This window comes from Zonotrichia albicollis, chromosome 23 (assembly GCF_047830755.1).
Source record: "Zonotrichia albicollis isolate bZonAlb1 chromosome 23, bZonAlb1.hap1, whole genome shotgun sequence".
In the NCBI taxonomy this organism is placed as follows: Eukaryota; Metazoa; Chordata; class Aves; order Passeriformes; family Passerellidae; genus Zonotrichia; species Zonotrichia albicollis.
The window spans coordinates 3,790,278-3,804,904 of record NC_133841.1 but is presented as its reverse complement, the minus strand read 5'-3'; the positions used below and the strand labels follow the sequence as shown (position 1 = coordinate 3,804,904).

At 48.7% G+C, this 14,627-nt stretch overlaps 3 protein-coding genes across 3 annotated transcripts; 1 reads left to right on the top strand and 2 right to left on the bottom strand.

Moving 5' to 3' along the window:
* Nucleotides 1-1,866: 1,866 nt before the first annotated feature.
* On the bottom strand, nucleotides 1,867-4,036 carry LOC102062382 (cathepsin G-like). The gene is made up of 4 exons (XM_074557850.1): nucleotides 3,932-4,036; nucleotides 3,197-3,495; nucleotides 2,823-3,080; nucleotides 1,867-2,283 (listed from the first exon to the last, which is right to left on the bottom strand). The coding sequence occupies exons 1-4, from the start codon at nucleotides 3,987-3,989 to the stop codon at nucleotides 2,107-2,109; spliced, it is 792 nt and encodes a 263-aa protein (XP_074413951.1). The 5' UTR covers nucleotides 3,990-4,036; the 3' UTR covers nucleotides 1,867-2,106.
* Nucleotides 4,037-5,695: 1,659 nt separating this feature from the next.
* Nucleotides 5,696-7,873, bottom strand: LOC141731540 (cathepsin G-like). Its single transcript, XM_074557818.1, has 4 exons — nucleotides 7,769-7,873; nucleotides 7,032-7,330; nucleotides 6,659-6,916; nucleotides 5,696-6,114 (listed from the first exon to the last, which is right to left on the bottom strand). The coding sequence occupies exons 1-4, from the start codon at nucleotides 7,824-7,826 to the stop codon at nucleotides 5,935-5,937; spliced, it is 795 nt and encodes a 264-aa protein (XP_074413919.1). The 5' UTR covers nucleotides 7,827-7,873; the 3' UTR covers nucleotides 5,696-5,934.
* A 4,839-nt stretch (nucleotides 7,874-12,712) lies between these two features.
* Nucleotides 12,713-13,672, top strand: LOC102072794 (olfactory receptor 10A5-like). The gene has a single exon (XM_005494403.3). It carries the CDS (start codon nucleotides 12,722-12,724, stop codon nucleotides 13,670-13,672), a length of 951 nt encoding a protein of 316 aa, XP_005494460.2. The 5' UTR covers nucleotides 12,713-12,721.
* The last annotated feature ends 955 nt before the right edge of the window (nucleotides 13,673-14,627 follow it).

The following is a 14,627-nucleotide window of genomic DNA, read 5'->3' as shown; positions in this document are numbered from 1 at the left end:
GTCTCTTGAGTGCATCTACCATTAGAGACCTTTGGAGAGAGCCCATGGGATCCTGCATGTACGGTTCATCCACCAGGATTTTGTTTTCTTTTTTTTTTTTGTTTCCCGTCCTCCTTTGATAGCAATGGGGAGAGCTGACCAGGGACAGGCAAAGTTCCTGGTTTCTATCAGAGGCGCTAACTGCCATCAGAGATGTCCTTGGGAAATCAGAAATCACCAGTCAGGGTCATAAAGGGACAAGGCCTGTGGAGCCTCATGACCTCAGCCCGGATGTTCTGGGGAATCTGACAAGTCCATGGTGATGAGGAAGTCTGAGATGCAGCTGGGGAGTCATTCTGTGAGCCCAGTCCAGACCAGCAGGTGCTCTGGGCAGGTGCAGGGCTGGCTGAGACACAGCCGGAGCTCAGCTGAGGACCAGGCTCAGGGTGTCCCCATGAGAAGGGAGCAGCCCTGCCTGGGCCCTCTCTGAGTCCTCCCTGGCAGCTCTGGGTCAGTGTTACAGCCTGGAAGGGACTCAGCCCCTGTTTCCGTGACCCTCCTTTGGCCATGAGCCCAGCCAATGAAACCTCCAGGATCTGTGACTGTCCCGCTCTAGGCTATGTTTACATGTGTCCCCAGACCCCTCCTAGCAAGCCAGACAGTCCCATCCCAGGATTCCATCCCCTCTTGCGTTAAAGCCACTGTTTTTCTCTTTTGCGCACTCTCCCACTGCCCCTCTTTGATCCGCATGGATTCCGCGCTCCACCCGCGCTCTGCCGGCACCCACGTGGGGCAGCTCTTGGCAGCCAGCACTGCTCTGCACCGCGAGAAAGAGGAACACCCACATGGGGATAAGTCCCTTATCTTGGCCTTATCACCGAGAGATGCAGGATAGTCCGGATAACCCAGTCCCTCTGGGAGACAGAGTGCCCCAATACCCAGTCAGCTCGCAGCCGCCGCAGGCTGCCCTTAGCAAGCTCAGTGATTCTCAGCTCTTTGGTGATTCTCAGCTCTCTTGGGATTGCAGCTCTTTGCTTGCTTGCTAGGGTGCCTTTGGCTGAGGCAGAAGCAGATGCAAGAGAGGAGAAGGAGAGGTCCTGGCGGTTCCACAGCGATGGTTTATTGGGGAGTCTGCGAAGGGTTCCAGCGACAGCTCTTCTTCTGTTGAATGGGCTAAAACAGCCCCTTTTATAGGGTATAGGGGGATCCAAACTTGTCCAATATGAAGGGTCAGGGAAAAGTGACCTATGAGGTTACAGAGATAAGCTATGGAGTGAGAGGTAGAAGAAGACAGGAGCTTATTTTGCTGTCTCACCATGACTCAGCAGTTCCAGCAGTTAAGTCTAAGGCCTCCATGGAGCTCTCCTAAGCTGCATGGGGTCTGCTACAGTGTGGCATCAGATGCCCTGTGAGAGATCGCGGCCTTGGGCGCAGCTGTGGCTCCTGCCAAGGGAGAGATCGCGGCTGTGGCCGCTGCCCACGAGTGTTGTGTCCCCTGCCTCGCTTCGGCGCTGCTCCTGCCGTGGGAAAGAACAGCTCCTGTGCCGCGCTGCCGATTCCACCCAGCACCGCCCCAGCACCGCTTCTGCACAGGAAAGAACTAAAGCAGCTCGAAGAAGCAAGCAAAGAGTCCTTCCTTTTTTCCTTTGCCACAATCCTTTGTTGTTGTGTCCAGAATTATCAAATGTCGCTGGTGGTTTAGGACCCCAGCCAGTGGCTGAACTGTGATCCAGGCTGCTGGCAGCGCGCAGCCACTCCAGGACCACACATTGTCCTGGCACATCTGCCGATCAACCCCCAATGAGGACACAACATCAGTCACCTCCTCATTCTCACACTCAGGGTTTGAATCCAGATGCCAAGAAGGCTGCAGACACAAGTGACTTTGAACATGCTTTTATTGATGGCCACAAGCAGAGCTGGAGCGGCAATGGGAGGAAGGGAGCAATGGGAAGCTGGGTGTACATGGGACTTGCTTTTACAGCTTGCCACGGAGACTCTCGTTAGTGCCAATACCTTTGCCTGCACCACGGGGGCTTCTCTGAGTCCATTTCAGCTGCCCCTGGGAGCTTGTGAGCACCAGCAGGTGTTGGATGCATTGTGGAGAAGGGGCAATGAGCATTTTAGTCATACAACGGAAAGCAAGGAATTATCTTGGAGAGAAAACTTCTTCAGCTGCTCACGGATCCAGGGCTCAAAGTACGAGATCCTCGTGAATACCTCAGGGAAGATGTTGTGTTCGCGTGCATGAGAAACAATGCCATGAGCCTTCTCATTGCAGACTAATGGGCCACCAGAATCACCCTGTGCCATGAAAGGAGTGACAGGGGTCAGACATGCCACAGCTCAGCTCTCCCTGCCTTAAGCAGCAAGTTTCCTCTTCCCTCCCTCCAGGTCAAGAGCCTCCTCTTCCAAGCACCTCCCTCCCTCCAGACACAGCTCTCAGTGTTTGTAGCTGCCTCACTGCTCCTCTAAGCCCACCCATGAAACAATTCAGGCCTGGAGGCTCTTTGAGATTCAAAAACTCTAAAAGAACATTGTCTTTAAACATGGGTAAATATCTAACCCATCTGGGCAAGGATATCACAAGGAATTTACGCTCCAAAGCTCTGGTTAACCTGGGTAGAACATTTCCAAGTAAGTAAAAAAGCAAATGTTGCTGATAGTTGGAAAATGCACCCCAGTTGAGGGAGAACATTGGCTTCAGAGCTTCTGTGAGGACCCTCAGCTCATCATTCTGAAGGTCCTGGTTCATTCTGGTGTCCTTTGGCTTTCACCTGGGAACTAAGCTGACTTTCCAGTCCCAACCTCGTCCCAGTCTTGCAGCCCAACACAACACTTACATGGGAAGTTGCTTTTTTACTGTTTTCATCACCAACACAGATCATAGACCGATGCTGGTAGTTACGGAAAAGCTGCTGACAGATTTTCTCCTCTTGCACCTTCAGTTTCACTTCTCTCATCACATTAGTCTTGTTTCCTCTGTCAGATGTCCAGCCCCAGCCAGACACCGTGCATAAAGCTCCTTCTCTCACGCGTTCATTTCTCCTGGGGATGGAGATAAACTGCACATTCTTATTGATCCTGGCCCTTGGCTTCAGCTGTCAGGCAGAGAGAACACGGGTTTAGAGCCAGCAAAGGATGAGGAGCAAGTTCAGAGTTTGGGGAGGTGAGCAGGGGGAGAGCCCTCAGGCAGGAAGGATCTGTTGGGCCATACCTTCAGCAGTACAATGTCATTTTTGAAGCCTTCACGGGAATATTTAGGATGGATGACCCATTGTCTCACACGGATCTTTTGCTGACTCCGTTCTCGGCTGTTTATGTTGTGGGCTCCCAGAATCACAGTGACCCTCACGGCCCTGCCTTTTTTATCCAGACAGTGAGCTGCTGAGAGAACTGCATCTGGGCGAATCAGGAACCCTCCACAGTAACTGGGTTCTGATCCACTTTGAATTTTTAAATAAGCCATGTAGGGTCTGGAGTGAGCCTTCACTTTCGTTCCACCAATGATCCTTCCTGGAAGAGAGATGGGAAATGTTAATATATATGTTAATATACATGTTTATATGCTGCTCTTTCCTGTCAAGTTTGGGGCTGCATGAAAGGAAAGGTTCATCCTCTAATGCCAGGTGCCAGTGATCCCAACAACTCTCCTTCCTGGGCTGTCCAAAGCATTGCTGCTGCACAGTGGAGAGAAAGACAAGCAGCACTGTCTGGGGTCTGACCACCCCTGCCTCTGGATGACTCCAATGCCATCAAGGGCACAGCTCTAGTGCCTCTAATGCCTCACTGGCTTCAGGCACAGGCTGAGCTGGGAGATGAGAGGAGAGAGGAAAGCAGCAGAGTAGAGCCAGGAGAGAAGGCGAGGCAGGAGCCTTGCCTGAGATTGACTGCTCAGAGTCCATCTGTGCCCTTGCACGTTCCTGTATAAGTCCCATCTGTGTGTACTCACCAGCCCCAGCCCAGGGCAGAAGGACAAAAGCATTTGTGAGCAGAAGGAGCAGCAGCATCTCCCACCACTGTCCTGAAGAGCCAAAGCAGTGGCTGTGGCCCGGCAGGAAACAGGTACAGAATGGCAACCTCTATATATGTCATGAGGAGCTGACACAGGAAACCTGTGGCCGTGTCATTTACTGCTTTGTTCTCACAATCCTCAAGCTGTGGCTTTGTGAGGGGCTCATGACACATTCTCTGCTCTTTTGTCCCGATCTTCTCAAAAAATGGAGAGAGCTGGGCTGGTTCAGAGCACCAGCTCAGGGTGTCCCCATGAGAAGGGAGCAGCCCTGCCTGGGCCCTCTCTGAGTCCTCCCTGGCAGCTCTGGGTCAGTGTTACAGCCTGGAAGGGACTCAGCCCCTGTTTCCGTGACCCTCCTTTGGCCATGAGCCCAGCCAATGAAACCTCCAGGATCTGTGACTGTCCCGCTCTAGGCTATGTTTACATGTGTCCCCCCAGACCCCTCCTAGCAAGCCAGACAGTCCCATCCCAGGATTCCATCCCCTCTTGCATTAAAGCCACTGTTTTTCTCTTTTGCGCACTCTCCCACTGCCCCTCTTTGAGCCGCGTGGATTCCGCGCTCCACCCGCTCTCTGCCGGCACCCACGTGGGGCAGCTCTTGGCAGCCAGCACCGCTCTGCACCGCGAGAAAGAAGAACACCCACATGGGGATAAGTCCCTTATCTTGGCCTTATCACCGAGAGATGCAGGATAGTCCGGATAACTCAGTCCCTCTGGCAGACAGAGTGCCCCAATACCCAGTCAGCTCGCAGCCGCCGCAGGCTGCCCTTAGCAAGCTCAGTGATTCTCAGCTCTTTGGTGATTCTCAGCTCTCTTAGGATTGCAGCTCTTTGCTTGCTTGCTAGGGCACCTTTGGCTGAGGCAGAAGCAGACGTGGGAGAGGAGAAGGAGAGATTCTTGCAGTTCCACAGCGATGATTTACTGGCGAGTCTGCGAACGGTTCCAGCGACAGCTCTTCTTCTGTTGAATGGGCTAAAACAGCCCCTTTTTATAGGGTATAGGGGGATCCAAACTTGTCGAATAGAAAGGGTCAGGAGAAAGTGACCTATGAGGTTACAGAGATAAGCTATGGGGCCAGTGGCAGTAGAAGACAGGAGCTTATTTTGCTGTCACCTCATGACTCAGCTGTTCCTACAGTTAAGTCTCCATCCTCTATGGTGCCCTCCTAAGCTCCATGGGGTCTGCTACAGTGTGGCATCAGCTGCCGTGGGAGAAATTGCGGCCGTGGGCGCAGCTGTGGCTCCTGCCTAGGGAGAGATCACAGCCACGGCTGCTGCCACGGCCGCTGCCCACGAGTGTTGTGTCCCCTGCCTCGCTTCGGCGCTGCTCCTGCCGCGGGAAAGAACAGCTCCTGTGCCGCGCTGCCGATTCCACGCGGCGCCAGCCCGACACTGCTTCTGCATGGGAAAGAACTAAAGCAGCTCGAAGAAGCAAGCAACGAGTCCTTCCTTTTTTCCTTTGCCCTGATCCTTTGGTGTTGGGTCGACAATTATTGGATGCCTCTGGTGGTTTAGAACCCCAGCCAGTGGCTGAACTGTGATCCGGACTGCTGGCAGCGCGCGGCCACTCAAGGACCACACATGGTCCTGGCACATCTGCCGATCAACAACCACAATCAAGGACACAACATCAGTCACCTCCTCATTCTCACACTGAGGGTTTGAATCCATCAGCCAAGAAGGCTGCAGACACAAGTGACTTTGAACATGCTTTTATTGATGGTCAGAAGCAGCGCTGGAGCAGGAATGGGAGGAAAGGAGCAATGGGAAGCTGGGTGTACTTGGAACTTGAATTTACAGCTTGCCACGGAGACTCTCGTTAGTGCCAATACCTTTGCCTGCACCACAGGGGCTTCTCTGATTGCAGACTCCAGCTGCCCCTGGGGGCTTCTGAGCACCAGCAGGTGTTGGATGCATTGTGGAGAAGGGGCAATGAGCATTTTAGTCAGAGAATGGAAAGCAAGAAATTGCCTTGCGTGAAAAACTCTTCAGCTGCTTTTGGATCCAGGGCTCAAAGTGGGAGATCCTGGTGAACGCCTCAGGGAAGCGGTTCTTTTCGAGTGCATGAGAAACAATGCCATGAGCCTTCTTCTTGCAGACTAATGGGCCACCAGAATCACCCTGTGCCATGAAAGGAGTTAGAGGGGTCAGACATGCCACAGCTCAGCTCTCCCTGCCTTAAGCAGCAAGTTTCCTCTTCCCTCTCTCCAGGTGAAGAACCTCCTCTTCCCAGCACCTCCCTCCCTCCAGACCCCGCTCTCAGTGTTTGTAACTGCCTCACTACTCCTCTAAGCCCACCCATGAAACAATTCACGCCTGGAGGCTCTCTGAGATTCAAAAACTCTAAAAGAACACAGACCTACTTTAGCCATGGGGAAATATCTATGCCATCAGAGCAAGGATATCACAAGGAATTTACACACCAAAGCACTGGTTAGGGTGGGTAGAACATCCCCAGGTAAGTAAAATAGGAAATCTTACTGATAGTTAGGAAAATGCACCCCAGTTGAGGGAGCACATTGGCTTCAGAGCTTCTGTGAGGACCCTCAGCTCATCATTCTGGAGGTCCTGGTTCATCCTGGTCTCCTTTGGCTTTCACCAGGGAACTAAGGTGACTTTCCAGTCCCAACCTTGTCCCAGTCTTGCAGCCCAACCCAACACTTACATGGGAAGTTGCTTTTTTATTGTTTTCGTCACCAACACAGATCATAGAGTGAGGCTGGTAGTTAGGGATACGATGCTGACAGATTTTCTCCTTTTGCACCTTCAGTTTCACTTCTCTCATCACATTAGTCTTGTTTCCTGTGTCAGATGTCCAGCCCCAGCCAGACACCGTGCATAAAGCTCCTTCTGTCACACGTTCATTTCTCCTGGGGATGGAGATAAACTGCACATTCTTATTGATCCTGGCCCTTGGCTTCAGCTGTCAGGCAGAGAGAACACGGGGTTAGAGCAAGCAAGCGATGAGGAGGAAGTTCAGAATTTGGGGAGGTGAGCCAGGGGAGAGCCCTCAGGAGGAAAGATGTGTTGGGCCATACCTTCAACAGCACAATGTCATTTTTGAAGCCTTCACGGGAATATTGAGGATGGATGACCCATTGTCTCACACGGATCTTTTGCTGGCTCCGTTCTCGGCTGTTTATGTTGTGGGCTCCCAGAATCACAGTGACCCTCACGGCCCTGCCTTTTTTATCCAGACAGTGAGCTGCTGAGAGAACTGCATCTGGGCAAATCAGGAATCCTCCACAGGTAGAAATATTTGAGCTATTTTCAATTTGTAAATAAGCCATGTAGGGTCTGGAGTGAGCCTTCACTTTCGTTCCACCAATGATCCTTCCTGGAAGAGAGATGGGAAATGTTAATATATATGTTAAATATACATGTTTATATGCTGCTGTTTCCTGTCAAGTTTGGTGCTGCATGAAAGGAAAGGTTCATCCTCTAAAGCCAGGTGCCAGCGATCCCAACCACTCTCCTTCCTGGGGCTGTCCAAAGCATTGCTGCTGCACAGTGGAGAGAAAGACAAGCAGCACTGTCTGGGGTCTGACCACCCCTGCCTCTGGATGACTCCAATGCCATCAAGGGCACAGCTCTAGTGCCTCTAATGCCTCACTGGCTTCAGGCACAGGCTGAGCTGGGAGATGAGAGGAGAGAGGAAAGCAGGAGAGTAGAGCCAGGAGAGAAGGCGAGGCAGGAGCCTTGCCTGAGATTGACTGCTCAGAGTCCATCTGTGCCCTTGCACGTTCCTGTATAAGTCCCATCTGTGTGTACTCACCAGCCCCAGCCCAGGGCAGAAGGACAAAAGCATTTGTGAGCAGAAGGAGCAGCAGCATCTCCCACCACTGTCCTGAAGAGCCAAAGCAGTGGCTGTGGCCCGGCAGGAAACAGGTACAGAATGGCAACCTCTATATATGTCATGAGGAGCTGACACAGGAAACCTGTGGCCGTGTCATTTACTGCTTTTGTTCTCACACTCCCAAACTGTGGCTTGGTGAGGGGCTCATGGCACGTTCTCTGCTCTTTTGTCACGATCTTCTCAAAAAATTGAGAGATCTGGGCTGGTTGAGAGCACCCACAGTGCACACAGGAACAGGAAAGGGGTGTTTGTTGAGTGCATCTCCCATCCGAGACCTTTGGAGAGAGCCTCTGGGACACTTAATGTGGGCTGCTTCCATCTGGATTTTTTTTGTAGTTGTTGTTGTTGTTGTTGTTTTTGTTGTTTTTTGGTTTTTGTTTCCCCTTGTCCTCTGATAGCAATGGGGAGAGCTGGCCAGGGCCAGGCAGAATTCCTATTTTTTATAGGAGGGGCTGAGTGCCATCAGAGATGTCCTTGTGAAATCAGAAATTACCAATCAGGGTCACTAAGGGACTGAATCTGACTCCATGTTCCCAGAAGGCTAATTTATTAGTTCATGTCACTATATTATATGAAAGAATGCTATACTAAAACTATGCTAATGAATAGAGGAAGGATATTTACAGAAGGCTAACATTATAATATTTGAAAACTCATTACTCTCTTTTCAGAGTATAACACAGCCTGACTGTTATTGGCCATTAAGTCAAAACAATTCACCTGAAACTTATCAAACAACACCCTGTTGGATAAACGATCTCCAACCAAACATTCCAAACCAGCAAAACACAGGAGAAGCAAATGAGATAAAATTGTTTTCCTTTTTCTCTGAGGCTTCCCAGGAGCAAAGTCCTGGCAAAAGGATTTTTCCAGAAAATGTGGAGCAGCCCTGCCTGGGCCCTCTCTGAGTCCTCCCTGGCAGCTCTGGGTCAGTGTTACAGCCTGGAAGGGACTCAGCCCCTGTTTCCATGATCTTGCTTCCAGCCAGTGAAACCTCATGATGTTCCAAATTTCACATGGCTTTGATCTAGAGAAAGCCCACAAATAAATCCTCCAGAGCACACTGGCATTGCCCCTTACTCTGCGTTCTAAAAAGACCATGGGCTGCTGTCCCTGTCCTGGGCATCCTCCTGGAAGCTGTTTGGTGGAAGGTACAATTTCAGAAGTAATGGGAGATCTGGAAAATTCACATGAATTCCATCCTTAGAGTGTTTTTTTCATCTCTGCTGACCACACAGGGGATTGGCTCAGGAGATCAGCATTTGTCTGCCATCAGATGGCTACAGAAATGAAACTTTTGTTTGTTACCCTCTCTTGTATGGGTAAGAAGCAAATTCTCTGAAAGTAAAAGATTCAGTCATTGAATGAAGAAACTTTATTTCCCCTCCCACTTCAATCTCCTATTTGTCCTTGATCCTTTTGCCTTTGATGCAGATTTGGTCCTCATTCTCTGGTTCTCTTAAAAGTTTTTTCCCAGACCAGGTGTCTCTGACCACATCAGGGGGTGATGCTGCTCACAGCTCTGTGCAGGTTGGTACAGAGTTAATTCCTGAAATTCCTGTCAAATCTCATTTTTGTTGGATTGGATCTTTTTACCTACTGTAACTGATGGAAGGAAATGAGAGGAAGGAATGAATTTAGGAGGGAAGGGAAGGGAAGGGAAGGGAAGGGAAGGGAAGGGAAGGGAAGGGAAGGGAAGGGAAGGGAAGGGAAGGGAAGGGAAGGGAAGGGAAGGGAAGGGAAGGGAAGGGAAGGGAAGGGAAGGGAAGGGAAGGGAAGGGAAAAGGAAAAAGGAAAGGAAAGGAAAAAGGAAAGGAAAAAGGAAAAAGGAAAGGAAAAAGGGAAAAGGAAAAAGGAAAGGAAAGGAAAAAGGAAAGGAAAAAGGAAAAAGGAAAGGAAAAAGGGAAAAGGGAAAAGGAAAGGAAAAAGGAAAGGAAAAAGGAAAAAGGAAAGGAAAAAGGAAAAAGGGAAAAGGAAAGGAAAAAGGAAAGAAGGAAGGAAAGGATTCACAGTTGACAAGCAATCACTAAAAATTGAAGAATGAGCTGTGAGTGTCTGGAGTTGAGTGAAAACTCTCCCAGCAGAGACAGCACTGCCCCTAAAGGCACCAGTCCAATTAAACCAAGGCAGCATCGGGCTAATTCTGCCCTTGGAGTCACACATCCCTTGAGATTTCCAGCTGCTGCTTAGACCTTTCAGGTTAACAATCAGTCCCTAGCTGGGGAGGATGCAGAATTCACAGCCTTGGGCATGTAAGAGATGCGATTCCTGTGTGTGCAGGAGTCCCTCTGGTCCCATTTTCCAGACAGTGCGGGAGGGCTCCATCCAGAACAGCATCTCAGTGCTGGTGTGAGGATGTTTGCTGCATCCCCTTGCTCACAGAGAGAGCACAGCCCTGAACAACCATCCCTGACAGCTCTGAAACCAGATTAAATCAACCCCACCTCTAGGGGATTTGGGGATTTCAAGAGACTCTATTTAAGCAGCAGACGCAGCTCAGCTGTTCCCTTCATGGGCAAAAAATAGAGATGCCTCTCAGCTTTCAACTGAGTTGAAACAAATCTAACAAATTCCTTTTCCTCCTCTCTGTGAGGCAAGTCCTTGGCTGACTTTCTATGGTGTATGCCATGTGATGATGTCAGTAGATTATTCTAGCTGTGGCAGAAGAGCATCTGCATGTAAAATAACTTAAAATAATTTAAAAGCATTTTTAATCTGCAGTTTAAGCTGACAGTAGGAATCATCAGCCCAACACCATTCCTAATGTAAGAAAACAATGGAAATACTTCTATCGAAATTGGAATGAGCCATTTTGGAGGCACTGGATAGCAGAATCGCTGCAGGTAGGACACTTTGCTTCAAAATCTGCTGTGAATGTATAGAGAAAATCCAAGGAAGAGCTAAGGCCAAAACTTATTACAAAAAGAAGTTTACTCGTTTTTACACAAATTATATAAATTGAGAGTTGTTTCTGAGAGGTGTTCTGAATTAGGGAATAAAAGATGGACTGTCAATAAAACAGAGGCTGCTGTGATGTAATTTAATATAATTTAATATAATGTAATATAATATCGAATAATATAGTATAATAAAGTAATTTATTAGCTTTCTGATAAGATGGAGTCAGATGCATTATTTCTCTCTCTATGTCGGGGCAGGGAATATAGTGTAATATAGTAATAATATAATGTAATATAATAATAATATAGTGGAATATAGTATAATACAGTAAAAATATAGTGTAATATAACAATATAGTGTAATATAGTAATAGTATAATATAGTATAGAATAATATAGTATAATAAAGAAGGTAATTAGCTTTCTGATAAGATGGAGTCAGATGCATCATTCTTTCTCCTTGTTGGGGGGAGGCAATATAGTGTAATATAATAATAATATAATTTAATATAATAACAATAATATAGTGTAATATAGTACAATATAGTTTAATATAGTGATAATATAGTGTAATATTGTGTAATATAGCATAATACAGTGTAATATAATAATAATATAGTGTAATATAGTAATAGTGTAACATAGTATAGTAATATAGTAGAGAATAATATAGTATAATATAGTAATTAATTAGCCTTTTGATAAGATGGAGTCAGATGCATCATTCCTCTCCCCTCGTCAGGGGCAATATCATCTACAGAGCAGCCCAAGGGTGGTTGGTGATGGCAGAGCTGGGGGAGTGCTCTGGTTTTGAGCTGTGTCCTTCTCTGTGTGCCAGCTCTGCTGATTGTTCCTTGTGTGTACAGAGCCAAAGGTGCTTCCCCCAGTGTTCATGGCCACATTTCTGGTGCCAAAATTCATTTTGTGCCTTGAGATTTGCTGCTGTAGGGCAGTGCCTGGTGGCCCCTTTGGTGAAAGATGCTGAGCCTGAAGGACACAGAATTCACCATCCTTTCTCCTCCGTGGCAGGCTGATCTCCTCTCTTTCAGTGCCTCAGTTTCCCATCCTGGGCAGTGAGGAAACAGAGCTGGTGCAGCACTTTGTGACCATCCCTCACACAGGAACGAGGCCATGTGAGTCATGAATGGATGGTCCTGAGCTTCTCCCTCTGCATTTCCTCATCATTCCCCATGGGTACCTCTGCCTCGAATTATTCCTTCTCCTTTGCCTGCCTATAGACATAAATTTTTATTTGGTTTAATTTAGCGCTGATTTCTTTGCTCTGTGGTGTTTTGGTGGGCAGGAGTTGGCTTAGGACTTCTTTTCACAGCTTCTGCTTGCTCCATTCGGGAGTGCTTTCCCCACAGCTGGGCTCCTGGAAGTATTTTTGGGCTCTTGGAAGAATTTCTGTCCCCCTGGCAGCTGGGGATTGATGTGAATGTGAGCCAAAGCCTCCCACAGCCTCAACTTCCCTGGCTGTCATCTGAAGTTGGGTTGCTCTGAACTTCAGATGTCCTGGAGGGAGGCTGCCTGCCCTGTCAGCCCACTCAGGAGGAGAAACAGAGTGCAAGGAGCATTGCCCACTGCTCCTAAGGTAGCACAAGGGTTTTTCTTCCTTCCTGTGGTCTGTGGGTGTTTCAGTTTTCACCTGGGCGTTCCCTGGCAGCAGCTGGGAGCACAGACCTGACATCTGGGGGGAAAGCAGATCCTCAGCATTAACCCTGCACCCATGAGGGAGCCACCCCTTCAGTGCCAGCTCCTCTTGGTCAAAGGCTTGGGGACACCACCAAACAATGACACTTGGAGGGCGCTGGCACCACACACTTCCAGCCACTGCCTTCTCAATGTGCTCAGCCCAGCCTGCTCTAGACTTCCACCCTTTGATCCAGCAGCTCTCCAGGCAGCCCCAGGAGGCTGCTCCTGGTTGGAAGCAGTGTGATCCTGGTCTGACAGTCTCTCTGATTCCTCCCAGATGGAGCCAGCAGAGGAACAAGATGCAGGAAACCACACCCTGCTGGGTGAATTCATCCTCTCTGGGTTGTCCAGCCGCCCAGAACTCCAGCACCTGCTGTTCTTCACAATCTGCTTCGTTTACAGCATGACTCTCATCGGGAACCTCCTCATCTGCATGGCCACAGCTCACCCCACCCTCCACACGCCCATGTATTTCTTCCTCCGCATCCTGTCCGTCCTGGATATTTCCACAGCCTCAGTGGTGGTCCCCAAGATGCTGGTGAGCACCCTGTCAGAGGACAGGAGCATCTCCTACCTGGGCTGTGTCACACAGCTCTACTGTGTGGTTTTCTTGGCGTCCACTGAGTGGTACCTGCTGGCAGCCATGGCCTACGACCGCTACGTGGCCGTGTGCCGCCCGCTGAGGTACCCGGCCATCATGAGCACCAGGGCTTGCCTCTCCATGGTGCTGCTCTGCTGCTGCAGTGGCCAGGTGGTGTCGGTGGTGCAGACAGCCTGGGTGTTCACCCTGCCCTTCTGTGGGCCCAGGAGCATCAACTACTTCTTCTGTGACATCCCGCCGCTGGTGCTGCTCTCGTGCGCGGACACGTCGCGCTACGAGCGCCAGCTGATCTCGGCCACCGTGCTCGTCATCTTCACGCCCTTCTGCCTCATCCTGCTGTCCTACACCTGCATCGTCTCCAGCATCCTGAGGATCTCCTCTGCAGAGGGCAGGCACAAGACCTTCTCCACCTGTTCCTCGCACCTCACCGTGGTAACGTTGTACTGCGCCAGCGGGACTTTGATTTACTTGCAGCCAAAATCCAGTGATTCACAGGAGGCTAAGAAAGTCCTGGCTCTCATCTACACAGCTGTAATTCCCACTTTAAACCCCCTCATTTACAGCCTGAGAAATAAAGAAGTCAAAGAAGTACTAATCAGGGGGATGGCTGTGTTGATGAAGAAATAAAGATTTTTCTTCTCCATGAATGTGTGGATTAAAAACCTTATTTCCATTTTTGGTGAGTTCTGATGGTTTACTAACTCAGGGGAAACTACAGGCACAAAGTTTTGTTTCACACTTGTAAATATTTTGTGTTTATTCTTTGCTTCAGAAGCAGATTATTTAGAATTTCTATCTCCATCTCTTCCTTAGTACAATATAAATTCCAGACATTTCTTCTAAAGCAGAAATATGGTAACGTTGTACTGCGCCAGCAGGACTTTGATTTACTTACAGCCAAAATCCAGTGATTCACAGGAGGCTAAGAAAGTCCTGGCTCTCATCTACACAACTGTAATTCCCACTTTAAACACCCTCATTTACACCCTGATGATTTTCTTCTCCATGAATGTGTGGATTAAAAACCTTATTTCCATTTTTGGTGAGTTCTGATGGTTTACTAACTCAGGGGAAACTACAGGCACAAAGTTTTGTTTCACACACTTGTAAATATTTTGTATTTATTCTTTGCTTCAGAAGTAAATTATTTAGAATTTTTATCTCCATTTCTTCCTTAATGTACAAAATGTATATACCAGACATTTCTTCTAAAGCTGAGCACTTCCCATGTCTAATTCAGGTATCCAGGCTGCAACCCCTCACTTCATTGCAGGAGTTCTCCTCACCATAATACTGAAGAAATAATTTTATAGTGAATTTTCCAGGCTAGGCACACACTAATTGATAGGGACTACATGTTTTGCTTTGCCTTTTTTTTCCTTTTTATATATTTTCCATTCCTTCTGGCAGAAAAGAGCTCTACTGAATGACAGTGATAAGGAAATCAGTTCACTTCTTTCAGAGCCTTGTGGTTTTCATTTAAGGTGTTGGGAAAGGGAAGGAAAGGAAGATTAACTGGAGGAAATTCCTTATTTCCAGCAAGAACTCAGCATTTAATGCAGTGCAGTGCCCACACCCTCCA